The sequence below is a fragment of the Egretta garzetta genome, unplaced genomic scaffold (genome assembly GCF_000687185.1).
Source record: "Egretta garzetta isolate BGI_Z169 unplaced genomic scaffold, ASM68718v1 scaffold62, whole genome shotgun sequence".
In the NCBI taxonomy this organism is placed as follows: Eukaryota; Metazoa; Chordata; class Aves; order Pelecaniformes; family Ardeidae; genus Egretta; species Egretta garzetta.
This window is the reverse complement of record NW_009258947.1, coordinates 594,975-613,401: the sequence shown is the minus strand read 5'-3', so window position 1 is coordinate 613,401 and position 18,427 is coordinate 594,975. Positions and strand designations below refer to the sequence as shown.

The 18,427-nt window shown below is 39.8% G+C and overlaps 1 protein-coding gene across 4 annotated transcripts in view; it reads left to right on the top strand.

The window, feature by feature from the left end:
• Positions 1-18,427, top strand: part of ARHGEF10 (Rho guanine nucleotide exchange factor 10) — a 101,050-nt gene that overhangs the window by 50,202 nt on the left and 32,421 nt on the right. For all 4 annotated transcript variants that reach the window (XM_035889908.1, XM_035889909.1, XM_035889907.1 and 1 more), the window contains 4 exons: positions 14,296-14,411; positions 16,095-16,222; positions 16,734-16,834; positions 18,106-18,227. In XM_035889908.1, coding sequence (XP_035745801.1) covers positions 14,296-14,411; positions 16,095-16,222; positions 16,734-16,834; positions 18,106-18,227 — 467 coding nt within the window. The remainder of the gene's footprint in view (positions 1-14,295; positions 14,412-16,094; positions 16,223-16,733; positions 16,835-18,105; positions 18,228-18,427) is intronic.

Here is an 18,427-nt window from a genome sequence, read left to right as displayed (position 1 = left end):
TTGCTATTTGCATGTGTTGCTGTGTCCTGTGCTAGCTGTTCCTCTGAATGCAGGCTTGTCCGAATTGGCCTGTACGGACAAGTTTGAATATACACCTGATTGTGTTAGTTATTCTGTGCAGTTCCCCCTTAGTTCCAGTCTTCTTGGCTGCTAAAGGTTACAGAAGCTCAGCAAGTACAGCCTTCCTGCAAAGGGAAAGGACTGGGAAGGCTTTGTGTAGTAGTTCACTGTTGCTTGTTTATTTGCACCCACCACGATGCTGCATTTTATAGTGGGTGATGACACAATCTTTATCACGGTAGTATCACATCGCTGGTGAGACTGTTGGGTATTTACCACAAATCACAGAGCAGTACCAGCAAAATATTGTCATTGTCTGCCTGAAACTGCATGACTTCGCAGTCCTCATAAAGTTATGTTTCCCTCTGTTTTCAGAGTATACCAGGGAACTGCTGTGGTGAAATCCCCAGTGGCCTCACAGAATGTGGTTTTAATAACATCTAATGATCAAGAACAATTTGGGATGCTGCAGGCGAAATCCTGCTTCCATGACGTAGAACCATGTCTTGGACCTTATTTTCAGCTCTTATTTCCAGTTTGTGGGAACTGGCAAAATACAGAATAATGATGATCTTGTGTAAAAGTATTAAGTAGTAGGAGGGTCATCTTTTCCATTTCCAGAGAACTGAGAAAAGCTGGTTTGTACCTGCAGCACAGCAGGTTAAGTACTTGACCCCTGCAAGGTTGATATTCTCATGCTACTGCTGTGATTAGCAAGGATTCTTGATGGATTCTGGTTGTGTCCTTGTGAGGGTTACTGGTTATTAGTTACATTTCTCTGATCATGGCACTTTTTCTCCACTAAAATCCTTTTTATGAGGAGGCAACTGTCATAAGCGTATCTCACTATTTATTATTGGCTAAATGGAATTGGTGCTTTCAGCTTTCTATGATGCTGCAAGAAAAGATAGTAAAGTTTAAAGATGCAAATTTTACTTTGGGTGCTACAGAGAAATTAATAGCTGAATTTGAATTCATCTCATACAGGCTGTAATATGCAACTGCTGAAAGGATGAAAGGTTTTATAAGTGCGTATAAATCAAGGGCATGCTTTAGTACTGTCCTGAGGTAGAAAGCAAGGGCTGCAAGAACTTGGTTTTTACTTGGCAAAATCATCAATTTGCAGTTTTCTGCCCGGTTCTGCTTTGCATACCAGTCTTTTGTCTCTGAATTCTAGAGAACATTTTTAGGGGTTGTTAAATTCATGTCTTTTTCTTTTTCTTTTTTTTTTTTTTTTTTTTTTTTAAGCCCTTTGTCTTTTGGCAGGAGAAACTGTGTGGCCTGAGGGTGTGGGAGGGAAAGCAGGAAAATGTTCATAGAGTGTATTCTGCTATGCTGCTCCTGTCCTTGATGTGCTTTTGCCTTATTCCTGTTGTTCTCCCCTAGCACCAACAGTAGACTATGAGTTCTTTTAGTTATGAACATGGAGAAGGATTGAAGTCTTGGCTTTCTGGCAGCGTCCTTTATTTGTATGGTGCTAATACTGTTTCCTAGTGGAGTGCAATTACAACTTGTGTTTGATTCCTGTAATGATATTTAAAGCAGAAAACATTTCACGTTCTCAGACTTCGGGGGAAAAAAACAGCATGTTCTTTGGATCGCATTTCTCTGAGCAAATCAAACAAAGTCCTGTTTCGTGCATTAGAGGTAGTCTTACTTGAAAGTCTGTGAGCATGAATCTCTGGCATCCCAACTGGATGGTTCCTGTGGAAGTAGTTATCTTAACTCCCTGTGCCAAAGAGGCCTGATGTGTTAATTTGCTTCTGTAGAAACATTTGCAGAAAGATGCAAGATAAAGTTCTTCCCTACTAAATCCACATACTGTTTCTGGTAGGCTGTTGCTGTTCTTCCTTCCCAATTGGTCCATGTGCAGAAGAAGCACAGACGCATTCATACTACTGAAAAGTTGAATTAGTATAGGAGAAGAGGAGTATTTTTGGCATGAACAGAAAGTTGTATATTCTTGGGTTTGATTTACTTGTGCTGGAAGAATTGTGTTGTGTAATGGAGTTCAGTAAAAGGTATTTGAAGCATGTTTTAGGGGAGCATTTGACTTGGTTTTATGGTAAGATATGAAAATTACTTTAATGGTAGATCAGGTTGCTAAGTGAAAGAAACAAGAACTGTGATTCAGGACCCAAAAAGAACTCAGCTAAAGTATTATGTAATACAGGGATGATGCTAGGTTATAAATGGTTGAAAAGCTCAAAAGGAGATACTTTCCTTAATTTCGTGTCTTCCTTATGTGATGTTAACTAGTGAATTGTGTTCTTCCACACAGTTGTGTTGATATATGCATTGATTTCACCTCTTCTGTTTGTGTACTACTAAAAGTAATGGATTCAGCATTCTTACCTAGCATATTGGTTTGGTTTTCCTTTCTTTTTATCTTTTGGGTTTTGGTTTGTGGTTTGGGTTTTTTTCCTCCCCAAAGATAGCTATAGGTAACCCATTTATTATGGACCTCAGGAAACGAACATCAAGTTTCAGGGCTCCTGAGTTTTAGCATTTGCTCTGTCATGGGTTTGCTTGTATGTTCATGGGTAAGTCTTGTTACTTCTGTACCTCAGTTTCCCCATGTATAGAAGGACCTTAGACATTTAATGTGTTCAAAGGGAGTCCAATGGAGGCCAGAGATCACATATCCATTTACCTGCGGGCATGTTTATTTTTGGTAATCATGTTATCTCATAGAGGAACTGAAAGAGTAATTGATGACTATTCAAGTCCTAGGTTATTGCTATCTTTTTTTGTGAATTTTCTGTCTTTATTTCTTATTTTAGATGCTACAACCATCTAAAGCAATTAACACATTTGTTCTTATGTTATCTTTTCTGTTAATATACGCTGCTTCATCCTGAACGTTCTTTAGTAGTTGAAGGAATTTACCTGCTGGCTATTTCCTTGGTTTTTTGGTTTACTGGAGGGGTTTTTTTGTTGGCTTTTGAGGGTGTTTACTGCATAGCTATATCCTAGTGAATGATACTCATTCAGTCAAAAAGGGTAAGAAGTTGGATTGAATTTATGGGTACCAAGAAAGTTAAATATTACCTGTATGCTTCTGATAAAAAAGAGGATAGATGAGATGGGACAGACTTTCTAGCAGGGCCTACGGTGACAGGACAAGGGGTAACGGTTTTCAACTAAGAGAGGCTAGATTTAGACTAGATATAAGGAAGAAATTTTTTTACAATGAGGGTGGTGAAACACTGGAATGGGTTTCCCAGAGAGGTAGTGGAGGCCCCATCCCTGGAAACATTCAAGGTCAGGTTGGATGGGGCTTTGAGCAACCTGATCTAGTTGAAGGTGTCTCTGCTTACTGTAGGGGGGTTGAACTAGATGGCCTTTAAAGGTCCCTTCTGACCCAAAGCATTCTATGATTCTATGGGTGAAAGAGCAATGAATGCAACTTGGTTTTTAATATGTCATATTAATGACATATTTTAAATATGCCTTCAAAAAAAAAAAGGCAAACTTGTAACTTCTTATCAAAATGTACTATATTCCCCTCTAGAAGAATCAGAAGTCAACCTTCATTTGCACGTCATCCATCTATACATAAAATCACTGAAAATACATGTATTTTGCTGCCCTGTAAAGGGCAATATAGGAGCAAAAGTCAAATATACTGGCCAGAGCTCCGGTTTCTCACACTCCTGGCACATGTTATTATGAGTATGCAGCACTTTCTGCAAACTGTTGATGGGTCATGAAATGTGATTTCTGTGCTGAGACAAATGCCTGTTTAGTGCCGCAGTGACAGTGACCACCCTGACTTGTCTGTTCTCTGGTTCCCAAGAATAAAAAAGGTGAGCTGTAAAAGTTTTTCACAGCGATTTTGTTTAAGACAGCCAGACTGCAGAGACTCTGAAGAAGCAAAGGGAGACATCTCAGCATCCTGCCATTTCTGTGTGGGAAACCAGCGCCTGTCAGCAGTGTTCTGCTGCTGATCATGCTGATTAGGAGCCATACACGGCATAGCCTATTACTTAAGCGAAGAACCATTTCATCCATTTAATTTTAGCCATATGGCTGAAAGATAAAATGAGCAAGACCCATCTGTATGATAAATCATGCAGGGGTGAGCGTAGGAGATAACAGTAAGATGAAAAAACAGGTTGGCATGTTTATGTCTATGGTTGTGTTTTAGTGTTATTTTTTGCTTCACAGGTTTACAGTTCATAACTTGGCATCAAACCTCAGCACTGCTAAACCATGCCTTCTCTCCTTTCCTGTTCAGACTTCCAGGGATACATTTATACTCCCTTTCCACTTGCCTGTGGTTTCGATCTCTGAGTTTTGTTTATTGTCAAATGTAGTAGTGATGATGCTGAAGTGCAGGCATGATTCCTCTCTTCCGAGTTTCCTTCTGCTTGATGCAGTCACTTCATGCAAGTCTCCGAGCGTTCCCAGGGAAACAGGTAGGGATGTTTGATGGGCTACGGTGCGTGCTTGTGTTTCTGTCAACGTCTCACTCGGTGGAAGGACAGCTCTTCTCCAAAACAGAAATGGTGCTGCAGTGATAGCCATTGCCATTAAAGCTGCTTTTTTGCTGGTTTGCCTAATGAGAAATGTAGAATTGGGGAAGGAAGAAAAAAGTCAGCATTGTCATCACTTTAAGGCTGGACAATTGTAATGTGATGTCCAGAGTGAGCAAGACTAAATATTAAGTGGCATATCAACTCTGGCATTGGTGATAAGGTTTTAAAAAGGATGGTGTGGCATGAGTTGCTAAGTGTACTAACTTTCATCTCTGAAATATGTATAGAGTAATAACATAAATCTTTATTTTAAAACTATTGAAAATAGAACTGTATGCTAAAGGAGGTGTAATATGTTCATAAATGTAAACTATAATTGATATATGTGAACAAAAGACCAGAGATTTTAAATAAATCTAACTCCAAACAGCCTGTTCAGCTGAGAAAACTGGGTGACATTAAACAGTTCACTTGTTAAGCGGATATATGTTTCTAGCTGATGGATTAGGCGTAGAATAAATTAGGTGTTACATGTTTGTCTCACCCACTTAGGATCCTGAGAGCCTTCTCCTTGCCTTTTGTATTCTTTATAGTGGTCGTAGGGCTTGATGTTCACCTCCTACAAACCTTTTTCTGTGTTGCCAGGGGTCTCATCCACGTCTTGACACAGAATAGTAAAACGAGAGAAACTTAGCCATGAGCAAGTGAGTACGAAAGAGAGGTAAGCTCCTCGCAGTACGATTTCCACAGGAGCTGTTGCAGATAGTCTGGTGGGAACTCCAGTGTAAACCTCTGGCAGCTTGGCCAGTTTGCAGTCACCTGCAGACGTGTCTTGAGATCCCTGCAGTACTTTCATTGTTTAAAGGCCTTCACACATGTGTTTTCACTGCCTGCTTATGTCCTTGTTTATCTTCTCACATCCAGTCCCTCTTTTGCCCTTCCTGCCCACGCAGGCGCACCCCAGGGATTCTGTGGAGGGCAGAGGCTTCCAGGTCCGTGCTGCCCTCAGCCCTCCCCTTCGGGACCTGTGAGAGGAGAGGGCCATGGCACCCCTGAAGTCTCTTTGCTTCCAGGATTTTCCTCACGTGTAGGAACAGAGCCAGGAACTGGCGTTTCTCTGCTCCATACCTGCAGTCAGTACGTAGCCCAGGAGGACACCCCACCGTTGTCCCCACTAGTGCCAGGTTGAGGAGCTGGGCTGTGGGGTCCACGCTTGTTGGTGTCTCAGGGCCTCCGGTGTTTCTCCCTTCTGTTCCCTCCTGCTTTCACTTCCTTCCTCATCTCTGGCACAGTGCGGCTGCTTCTGTCAGCGGGAAAAATATTTATGGCATTTTATCTCTGAAATTCCCTGCACGGTCAGGATTAGCTAGAGTTTAATATAATCCTGAAGCCATGCTCTCAGTGTATGAGCTGCTTCTCGCCCTCTCAAGAGGCTTCACGTTTCCTTGGAGTTCTTGCATAATTTTACTCACAAATGGTATAGCACTGTGAATTTAATACCTTGCTCAGTATTTGCAGTTGCAAGCCATTGATTTTATCGTTGCCTTGCTCAAGCTGTGTGAATAAGCAGTTTTGCGGTTGGACTGTAGTTTTTGTGCAACTTGTTTCTTTGGTGTTCGGATCTGATACAGTTGAGCATATAGCAAGACAGGTCTTGGCATTTGTGTAATTACCAGTTGAGAGCAAGGTATTAATATCTGACAGGGAGGTGAAGCATGGTAAAAATACTTTGTCAAGAGCTGAGACCTGGGAGGTTTATTTCCCAGCTCTGCTCTCTGTGTACTGGGTGGCATGTGGTACCTGGTGCTTTGGCTGTGATTAGCACTTGCAGGACTCCCCTGTCTTGCATGGCAGTGAGAACAAATACACTGAAGAGTTTTAGAGGCTCAGATTATGAGATTCAATAATTAAGCTCATAAAGATTACCTGTAAGTGCTTACATGATTAAAGTGTGATTATTCAGTCTAATGTCATTGCATGTTTATGACATTGGTTGATAATGATGATACATCCTGACTGTGGTGGTAATTAGACTTGCTTACACCATGTCTGCATTTAATAGTCAGTGTTCAAGTAATCTCAGGGGTTTATCGCTTATCACTTAATACTATGTATGTGTTTGTGCTGCTGCTTTCTGCACTAGGTTACTAAACCTAATTTTGGGTTATGCTGTAAAGCTATGTGTGAGTAGCTGCTCGGCTTTTCGTTGATGGCTGCCACCTAAGCTCTTGTTTTCTGAGATCATTCCTGGCTTCCCATTTGCTTCAGTTTCCAAACCTGGAGATTTATACCACTCTCTAAATATTTGTATAGTTTGAATATGGCATAATCTCCGGTGAGCTACAGTGGCTCAGACTTTTTGGGAGCGTGCAACTGTGGAGATAATGAGTTGGATTTGGCGTGAAAGAACAAACAGGGGCAGAAAGCCTGCTTTTCTCTGACAGACTTTAAATTGACCTGTGGGCTTGTTTAGGCCTTAAACCAGGATTTTGCATATATAAGACTACTTTTTTTACTGTTATTATTTTACTGAAATTCCAGTTGGCTATTAAAATGCTCTCATAAAGGAGAAACAAGAAAACACAACCCACCCAAATGTTTCTCTGAGGTGACTATGGAAACCAGAGCAGCATGAGCGAGCAAGTGGAAAGACACAAAACAGGAGGCAGGTGGTGCTAGGGGAGCTGTCAGGGGGTTTGCTTACATGACACAATGTGCAGGAAGCTTGTAGTTCAGCATCTAAAAGTAAAATCTCACCTGCTTTGTCACTGGCTTTAGCAATTACATAGCATTTCCAGGAAGAAGGTATCAGAGGTATGGAGGCACCTCCCTCGCGTGCAGCTGGTGCGTGGATTTGTCAAGTTCTGTGCAAGAGAAGGTTTCAGTGCAGCAGGGGATCCTCATCACCGGCCTTCCAGCAAAAGCTAGGGGTTCTGGTGCGAAGGGTTTTGTAAAGGGAAAGGGAATACTGCGTAACAATGGGCATCAATATCAACTGCTAAATGAATGACAATGTTCCTGGTATTCCCAATATTCACAATCTGTTTGCCAGCTCCCTTTACCCATTGCTAAAATAGATTGATTATATATGAAAATGTCATGTAAAGGTCTCCTTTTCTACTTGCCGTGAGAAAACTACTTCCACTAGACCTCCTTAGGGAGAATGTTTTTCCTCTGTTCTACCAGAGCTCTTCCCCAGCGCAGCATTTTTCCTGTGTGTGTTGTGTACCAGCATACCCATAGGAGCGGGATCCAGTACCAAGTATAGGGGAAGAATTCCTCAATTGCAGTAATTGAATCTTGGCCCTTTTCTTTTTTAAATTAAACCTATTTTACTTCAGGTATAACGTGTGTGTCTCAAACAGTCTCCATTCTTGTGCTTCCTGAAAGTGGGCATCTTAAAACTGAGCAGCGGGATGCTGTCAGCCTATTGTTACTTGATGAAAAAAATCAGTGAAAGATTCCCAGGACAGTCAGTCACATTGAAAACAAAACAATTGAACAGTTCTGACTGCAGTTAAGTGCTTTTAAATATATTAGTGCTACATTATCATAGTTTAACCTAAACATGTTAGCAATCTCATGAAATCTGTCCAGTTTATTATGAACTGATCAAGAATTCATCTGGTATCACGATGCTTTGCTTTCCAGAACGTTGTACAAGCTTCTCAGGTTTAAATGTAGACTTAAATGTTGTGGAAGGGACCTGTTTCTTTATTATTTGTTCTGAGTGCGTAATTCTATACAAGTACCAGTTTGTTATGCCTTCCTCAGACAAAGCAACTTTAAAAGTTACCTCCCATGTGTATAACTTCTCCCTCCTATCCCAGGTGATTTTTATGCTCAAGATGAGGATTGAATCCTTTCCAAATCTTTTCCCTTCATAACACTTGATGTTTCAGTATGCTGCCTGGATGCACACAGATGGCTCAGTGGGAGGAAGCAATACAAATGCGCTCAGCCTCGAAGACCAAATTGCAAATGGCAAGTCAAATTTGGGATCTACCAGCCTTTCAGAGTAGTCTTCAAATCTGGCACGTTCTTCAAGCCTATCATTAATTTCGTGTTACCCCTCAGTAATGCTGGAACTGTAGTCAGGAAAATAGCCTTTCTCAGGTTTGGTTGTGGTTTTCACATGTGAGCGTTCGTGAGCTTCCATTTCGTGTAACACCTAGTCTGACTTCAAGGCTCTGAGTCTCTCAGAAGCAATCTTTCCAAGGACCTTGAATTTCCATGGCGCATAGATTCTCACTTCATGTCAATGTGGCTTTTTTCAAAGCAATGTATATTGATGTATTGTGGTTTTGAACCATGCAGGGAAAAGGTCATTATCATAATCATACTCAAGGCAGATCTTGTCAAGATTAGTTACTTTGCAGTGAAAGAAATACCCAGGAGTCTATCTATTAACAGTCTGTTTCTAACGTGATATACAATACAGAAATGTTTGCAAGAGTAGTTGCGATATTGAGAGGATACTGAATGAGGCTTTTATTTTATTTGCATACCTCTCCTACTAACTGGGAATAAACAGTTTAGTGTAGGAAGGGACCACCTGAGCCATTATGTTTGCTTACACAGGAATAGATGTTTAAATTACGGGTGACTGCATCTACCCTAGGCATTGCAGCACTTTCCTTTTCCCCTTTAGTAGCATGAATCTGTGATGAATTAGTAATGCACAAGTGAGAATCAGAACACACAGCAAAAGCTAGCGGAAAATGTGTACAAGTAACAAATCACCACAGTAAATAAATGTGTCCCGTAGTAATTATTTGAGAGGAAGAATAGGGCACAGTCAGTTCAGGATTATAATATCCAGTATGCTTGCAGTGCCCATGAGAACTGATAATTTAGAGGAACAGGATAGAGAGTGATCCCAAGGGAGCCCATTAAAGCAGCTGCCGCCGCGCTGGCCATGCAGGGAGAGGGCGGGAGCTGCTGGCTGTGCTCCCCAGCAAAGCAGCCTGCTGCCAGAGGTGGGAATCCTCCCCCTCTGCCCGCACCCGAGCACTCGCACACGGGCGCTTCTCTTGCATCTGTAACATTTGTGCACAACCTTCCAAATCCTAATTTTGCCTCAGCCAAGTTAAACTGACTTCAACCACACCCAGGGAGTTTCCTGCAGGCTTTGAAGATGACTGGATGCAAATGGGCTAACATTGCTTCTGTTTCAATTATAAGAATTTACTTCAAACCAGGCAAAAACTGTTGAATTTAAAGCTGTGGTGCTGGCAGTAACACTGGGAAATGAGCAGGGAAAATAAGTGTTTAATATTATATTCAAATACGTCTCAGCTCAGGAGCAATTGTTACAAAAAGCAGAATCTTCCCACCCCAATTTTACATAGCTGCAAAAATCAATGTAAACTTTAACCTCCTTTTCTCCCCCTAAAGCAACCAGCAGTTTTGCTGTCTTTTTTAAACCTTGAATATATTTCACAATAATGCTGAGCAAGGAATTAAGTATTTTGCATGAATTACAGGTTGTTGGCAGTAAACTTGCCTGTTGCGGGAAGGCATGAATTCCTCTGGTAAAATCTTAGCAACAAATGAGTTGATGAAAAAAATTCCTGCTAACTTGCATGTGGCCAAGATTTCACCCTATTTCTGTAGGTGGAATGCAAAAAAAGTTGCCTCCGAAACCACGTACACTGGTTATCAGTTACAGCACGCTGCCTTCTCTCCTTCCCGGGCACACCGTCCTCTCTAACACCACGGATGTGTAGATCTGGGGAGAACCTTCTCCTAACTCGTGGAGGGTTTTTTTCACGTTGGAAAAATAAGTTGTTTTGGAGCTTGATAATTAGCAAGAGTGACTTAGAAATGGGAAGGAAATGGCTTTATCATTTATGAAACATTTTGAAGTACAAAAAGAAACTAACCACATATCTGCTTTGGAATGAAGCCAAGAGTTTTGTCAGTGCTTTCTGTAGAAAATGGAAAGGGTGAACAGCCACCCCAAAATAGTCAGCAATCAAATAGTCAGGGAACATGTGTGGGCCAAAGCAGCCAGTCCTTGGCTGTGAACTGAGAAATGCCTCTGAAGGAACAGACTAGCATGCCCCCCCACCTCTTTCATCCAGGAAAAAACCCTCTGTCAGACAGTTCTCAGCCACATCGGCTGGCAGTCAACATTTTGTTAACCACCAAAAAGCTGATCCTGTTTTAAAAGACTTTGTGAGTAACCCTTGCAGGACCCAGTTCAGAGATGAAATTGCTGTAACTCGTAACTCATTACCCAGACACAAACTGCGTGGTCAGGTCTCAGAGAACTCTCTTCTGATGAGTCCGTCGTTGCTGATCTCTGAAGCCCAGTTATTCTTCTGTGTTCCAGTTTGTGCCCACTAAGGACCTCAATGAAAGAATGATACTAGCCGTGGCTATTGATCTAGTCCTTGACTGACAAAATTTCGTCTTAATTTGGCCGTTTGTCTTTTCTAGAACATCAGAGGATGGAAGCAGGCTCTGTTTAATTATTTATTGATTTGCTTTTTCGCTTCCTTTCCTGTGCTAAGAGCATGGTCTTTAATGAATGAGCCTAAAATTACTTCCGTTTGGTTTTTCTGTATGACAGAATTTCACATGCCAGGTTAGTTTATTTGCTTTGACACTCTTAATTGCATCCCTTTTATCTTGACTTATTAAAAGCTTATAAAATATGCAGTGTGCAGACAAAATAGACTCAGGTGACAATTACTGAATGAAATTCAAGATTGATGCCTTATTCCCAAGGCTGGAACAAGGATATTTGTAAGAGCATTTGAAGCTCCAGGAAGAGGATTGTAGAGGACAGCTCTTTTTGGGCATAGTCGATTACTGCACAGGGCCAGTCCATCTATGTACGTAGCTAAAGCTTGCTCTGTGGCCTCAGTTGAAGACTATGGCATAAAGTGCAACAGCACCTAAGAGTTGCCTGCATGTTTGCTGTTACATGTTGCGGGTTAGTGGCGGCTCTCCAACCTGCTTTCAATAATAAAATAAAATGTCTGGTAACTCTTCTCTTTATGAAGTTTCAAAGAGTGATCTTGGTAAAACTTAAAAATAATGCAATTCACTTGAGTGAAAATATCCATCCTATACAAGGGAATCCTCACAAACTTCCAGCTTTTCACAGCCTGGTAGTTGTAAATTTTTTCTCAGTTCAAACCCACAAGGATAAATTTCAGGAATATTTGTAGTATGTTTTTCAGTGCAGTGGTTTGGTTTGTTTAGTAGTGGAGTTTATAAATGACAGGTAAGTGAATGAACTGCCAAAAACTCAACTAAACTTCCAATTACTTCTAATCAGTCTAAATTTTGTTTTGCAAAAGTTATCTTTTTGTTAGAGAAATTTGGGACAAGAATTATTTCACTTGTATTCTTTACAGTGCCAAACACAGTATCGTGGCTTTGGGCTAGAGTTCACCAGACTTCTATTAACACTGACCCACCTCGTTCTTTGCAAGTAGCCCCATCAAAATCAGCAATTTGATGTATCTGGGAACTAGCAATTCCGGTGCTTATCAAATTACAATTATTGTAGACACTGTAAGAAAAAAGGTGTAAGCTAGCAGAAGAGGGATACAAGGAGAGAAGTGCTTACAACGTTCAGATGTTTATTTTTCAAGTATTTGGCTTGAAGAAAGTGAAAATGCAACTTAATAAAAAGCGTGTAGTCTGCAGTTCCAGAATAGTGTTTACTTTTTTTTTTTTAAACAAATCTGCAAATACACTCTACTGACCATACTCTCAAAACTGTTCCTCTTAGCTCTACTTTGCAGTCATTTCTTTTCATTGTGTACAATAAACGTAATGATCTTTTCTTACAGGCTGGTTTGTTTTTTAAGGGTAAGAAAGGCTAGATTGTTCTTTTAATTAACATTCAGAACAGGCAAAGAAGGGTGGATGAAAGTTGCATCTATTCTCTGGCTGGGTAAATAGTAGTAGAGTGCAGTCATTCCCCTGTTCAGTGCTCGAGGGCAACACACAGAAATCTTTTCATTGATTCAATTTACCAAAAAATTTAAAGGCAAGAGAATAATTTGAAATTTCATAGAAATGTGGTAATATCTCAGGTTTATGTTGCACTTTCCTGCAGTGAACTGGAGAATTCAGTGATGAAGTAACCCTTAACATTTTCCTTGAACCTTGAAATTTTATACTCTTAAAGGTAGACTCCTAGCTTAATATAGTGAATTGCGTTAAAGAAAAACATCCGGTGATGGCCTCGATCTGCACGATCCCGCCAAATAGGAAAATGTCTTTAGAAAATATGGTTATTTTGATACGTAACTGAGACTATACTAATGATTTAAGAATAATTGTCTTGTGCGTGTTTATTTTTCATGTTTGTTCTGGCTTATGCCATTTTGATAGCTTTGTGCTTGGTTTGTTGGGTTTTGGTTTATATGCTGGTCCCTGTTAGCAGACTTGGGGAGCGGAGGTGCTGGGGTGTCTGGGCTGGCAGCTGTGCTGTGTCCAGCATGGATCTGCCCCAGCAGCCAGACCGGGTGGCGTGGCTCCTGTCCGTGCTCCTGGTCTGTCTGCAGGGCAGGTAGCCAGCATTATATTTAGATCCTGTTCCTGCCGACACAGGGTTGAAATCCCCCTGCTCCAGAGGAGTTTGCTGCCTGCAGACTAGCTTCCAAAGTTTGCGGCAAGGGTTAAGGGTCTGTAGGTTGGATACTACACTGCATGAGCTAAATAATCTGCAGGGGTTTCCTGGAAAGATAATCCAGCCCCGTTCCTGTCATTCAGCCAAAGGGAAACATGCTGACTCTGTACGAGTTGAGGTGGGGTTTTTTAGGGGAGAGGGAGAGTGTTGTTTCCACAAGAATTACATAGCCATCCCCCTCCTAACATCATGTCTGGGAGTCAGAGTGTGTTAGCAGGGTTCTGCAAGCTTTGTGCATTTAGACAGTTTATCCTAATAATCAGAATAATTTTCTGAGTTAGTATTATCTTATAGACATACGTACTTATTGATGATTAGGGAAAAATATTTCTGCTGCTGTTGAGTTTTGTTGCTGATCTTAATGCAGACCGTTTTTTCACTTAACCACAATTGCAATAAAATTTCAAGTGGTTCAGTGGAATTGCAGGCTCATGTTAGAATTAGGATGTGGATATATGATCCAGAACTGTCTTGTGATCGATAAACAAATTTTGGGTTTTTAAACCCAAGTGAAGGCTACAAATAAATTTTTTTGCTTCGTGACGTGACCAAGGATGTTTAAACTGAGATGTAACAGCAGGTCTGCTGCTTGGTGCTACGCAAAACTTCCATGTCAGAGATTTGGGGGCCAGTGAAGCTTTGATATTTGTCACAGTTCTAGTGTGTGCTTCTTAAAACTACACATAAGGCGCTCCATCATACTAGATGAACAAACTTGAATCTTAATTGTAACTATAAAAGACAATGATAAGGTGAGCTAAAAGGAAATGCCTGTGGTAACACCTGTACATGTAAAGCTAATGTGTGATAACATACTACTACCTATAATTTCCTGGAGCAGCAAAGTGAAGTATCGATGACATACGTATAAATAAACCACTCTGGTTTTCAGAAGTAAATGAAGACCCTAGCTACACATCAGTGCATTAGTTGTTTTTGCAATCTAGAGAGAGCATCACCAATTTTGATAAGCTTGATTTTCATAGTGTTAAGAAATAGCAATATATGTTAATATTATTATCTTTGTCATGCTTTCCTCCTTCAACTGAGAATTACATCTTTTTATTATATATAACCTTATGTTTTTATTCATTTTAGACAAGCTCTATATGGGACCAGGGCAACTGTACCATGATCTGCAGAACCTTTTACATGACTTGAATGTAGTTGGTCAAATTAGTCAATTAATAGGCAGCCTTAAAGGAAACTATCAGGTAATAAACAAAGCTGGATTTATTTTTCAAATACGTTCCTGTTGCAAAGTAGCATAATTGTCTCTCCCTAGGATCTGTGCAAGACATTCTTTAGTTGTCTCTGTAAAGAGTGTAATAAATCTTACCTCTAGTAATTCATTTATTGTTAACTGCTGTAAGTAGATTACAGTTGTCTCTCTAATCTTGTTTTTCTTTATTATTTTTAAGTGTAGGTGGATACTACAAGTGTCTGCATTTTCTCAGTAGCTGATAAGCTTGTATGGAAACAGAATTACATTTTGATCTTAAGAAAATTGGATTCTTGCAGTTAGACAAGGTAGTAGGAGGATGGTTGTTTGGAGGAAGCTCTTGGTGCCCATCCGAGCTCATAATCCTGGCTTTCAGGGGGAGCTGTACTTAAGACTGAGTGCAAATCACAAAAATATAAAAGGGTTTTCAGAGGAATTTTGAAAGTAATTTACTTTGGCTTTGTTACATCCCTTTTATTTAGCTTATATTCTCACAAACAGACACAGTACTTTAACACCGAATTTCAGAATGAGTTCTCCACAGTCTTAAGACTTAAAAAAATTGCTCTTTTGCCTTTTGTTTTATATGCTTTATGTATGCTTAGGCACAATTTTTAACTCCTGCCTGCCACCATAGGCTGTAAAAAGAAATATATATATGTGTGTGTGTGTGTGTGAATATGTATATGAAAGCTGAGTTTCTCTTGGGATATCTTGCCTTCAGAGTCAAGGGCATTAAATAAACCATAATGTTTTGTGAAAATATGTACTGTGAAGGAAGTTTATGGAAACAGTACTTTTTGAACAAAACTCTACAAGTATTTGAAGGTGAATTTCAGCTGCATTATTGGGAATATATATAGCACAGATAGCATAAGACATTCACCCATTAACACGTACAAAACCTTTCTGCCTGTACTGCCAGTCAGAGCCAACTACGTTTTGAAAACTTAAAATTCAGTCAATGTTTCCAGGTAGAGATGTGTAAGATAATTGACCGGTTTAGTTGAGGAGTGAGGTCAGCTTCTCTATTTTTGAAAAAGACTTCAATTTTCATAAAAGTCTGACTGTGGAAAATTAGTGTACTTTTGTGGATGAATACTCCTTAGTGTTGACGCTTTAAGTGTCACGCAGGTGTGCTTTTACCCTCTGTGACCAAACAATCAGCTTGCAGAGAGTTATTGTTTCAGCATCCTCTGAAACAGATTCCAGCCACACAGACTGCTTTCATGGTGGCTCTGTTAACGTTTTGCCTCAAAGATTTGAACGAACACATATTGACAGTATGATTTGGAGATGTTTTCATGAGATTTTCTTTAGAAACAGAGTTTGTGGGTTCTGCATAATTACTCACTGAAATGAAGTAAAAGGGTTGTGCATATACCTGATGCAAATTTGCATTGCTTAATCTGACAAACACTTGGGAATGTCATCGGGTATCATCAAATTCTGAGCAATGTGAGATTAAATCATCAGGTAAAATATGTTAGCAATTTTTTCGGGGTTATTTTTGAAATGTGTTTACAGATATGGCTAAATTATCCATTATGAAAATGTGGACTAAATGAGGCCCAGGTGCCAGGAATTGTTTGTTATATGCAGAGATCACCTTAGTTAGCCTGTTGGAAACAGGCCAGTAGGCTGGCGTTGAATCTTAGCTTTTTTAATTTTTCAGAACTTAAACCAATCTGTAGCCCATGACTGGACCTCAGGTTTACAAAAACTGATTTTGAAAAAAGAAGATGAAATCAGAGCGGCAGATCGCTGTAGAATTCAGCTGCAACTCCCAGGAAAACAGGACAAGTCAGTAGTAATCTTGATTACAAAACTTTCTAAATGGGCTTATGTGTTAGGCATAGATGTACCAGGGAGGATTTGGGAATCTGTAGCTCTTCCTCCTCTTCTGTCTCCACAGCTAGCCTCTGACCTCTGCTCTCGTGCCACGGTGCTGGCAACTTGCATGTTCCAAGGGCAGCACTGTAGTTTTTCTCTCATTCCTCAAGCCTGCATTCCAGATGCAAGAAACAAGAGAGGAACCGTGGCAGTGACAGCTCATAGGGAACAGCCACTGCTGCCTTCTTTCACCGAGGAGGGTGTTCTTCTCATACTGTGTAAAGTGTAGGAAGATGGGTGTATGGCATATCATAGCCTGCATGCTTCTATCAGAGCTGTGTCTTTGAGTATTAGAAAACAATGAAATTTCATCTTGCTCAGCTTTTCTAGCTTTGACTGTTATCTCACACTCAATGTGTTTAGAGTGGCTTTTTTTTTTTTTTTTTTTTTTTTTTTTTTTTTTTTTTTTTTTGTCTTGCAGGTCTGGGCGGCCCACTTTCTTTACAGCCGTGTTCAATACATTTACCCCTGCCATCAAACAGTCTTGGATCAACAATTTACAAATGGCTAAACTGGCCCTTGGTAATTCTTAGTTACTTAAATTTCCTATCAAGTTAAGATAGCTCTCAGTGTACAGTGTAATTTTTTAATTTTTATTTTTTAGAAAATGTTTTTTTGTGAAAAATCTTATCTGCAGATGTTAAAATTGCCATACAGTAAATAGTAGTGATCGTGTATCACTACAGAGTAATGATGTTATAGATAGGATGGAGGTTTCATTATGAAGGAATATAATTTCTACAGTATTTTAATGAATTCTGTGGTAATCACTACTGATTGTTATATCTAAATCAACAGGAATGAGATACACTACAAGATAGACAGGTGAGGAAGTTATTCTATTATAATTATAAACTTCTTTGATCTTGTGAACTTTTTAAACTTTGAACTTCAGGTTCAAATTTCTCAGTTCTAGCTCAGAATTATTTTAGCTAGGAAATCCCAGTAAAGTTATTGGGCTCATTTGTTTCGCTTTCTGATAATGAAATAAATTTACAGGTGTAGTTTTAATGTAATGCAATATTTCTATATTTGAATATGTAAAACTCGAGTTTTTTGGGAGGAGGTGGTTTTGGTTTTGTTTTTTGTAACATAAATCTGTAGTCTTCACTGGAGAGATTATCACATACAAACCTGATCTAAGTGGGAACAATAAAGAATGTGCTGTCCTGAAATGTTACTAGTCTCCTGTGTTTGCACAGGGGGTATAGGTTTCCAAAGATACCTAGGATTTTGAATGCCTAAGTTGAGAAACATTGAAGATATGCATTTGCTAGAAAGCAAGTTTCAGCCAGCACATCCTCAAAATACTGTGTGTTTATGGCATCTCGCTGAAGGCAGGCAAAATAATACAAACAAAAGAAGATAAAATGGATGTCTCCATCATTCCAGGAGGAGGGTCCTTATAACTATGAGAAGTAGTAGTTAATAGCAATGTCACTTATACAGGCAGAGAAATGCTATTTGAAAACCAGGTTTCCTAGAGTCTGAGAAGAGGTTTGATGTGCCTTTTCCTCTTGACTACTGACAAGAGGAAACCTACTGACAAGATCATTAAGAGAGCACCCTTAACTTTTTCCTAGTGTAAGGTGTTCTCTTTTTTGCACTATCAATATGTATGTAACCTACTATACTGAATTTTTGCTCATAGTTTTATGTTGTCATTTATGCACGTATGGCGTAAGAACAGCCTCACCAGTATTAACCAATCCTAACAGAATTCTTTTCTATTCCTGTAGAGAGGTGTAAGTGATTATTCAGTGAAAGTACTGTGTTTGTTCTTTCCATTACAGCAGAGGATAACCTGTTAGGTTGGTTCTGTGTGGAAGATGATGGGAATCAAATCAAAAAGGAGAAACATCCTCTCCTTGTTAGACACATGCCAGTGATGATGGCCAAGCAGCAGGAGTTTAAGGTGAACAGAATTTTTATATGTGATTACAATTCTTTCTCTTGTGTGATATAACTGCTAAAAGAATACCATGTTGTAAACACATCTATCAGTTCACATCTATTAGTTCTCTTGAATTACTGCCTTGGTGTAAGAGCAGTAGTAATGGAAGGTGCAAGAGGGTCACATGAATGCAAAATACTGCGATCTTTGAGGCACTAGGG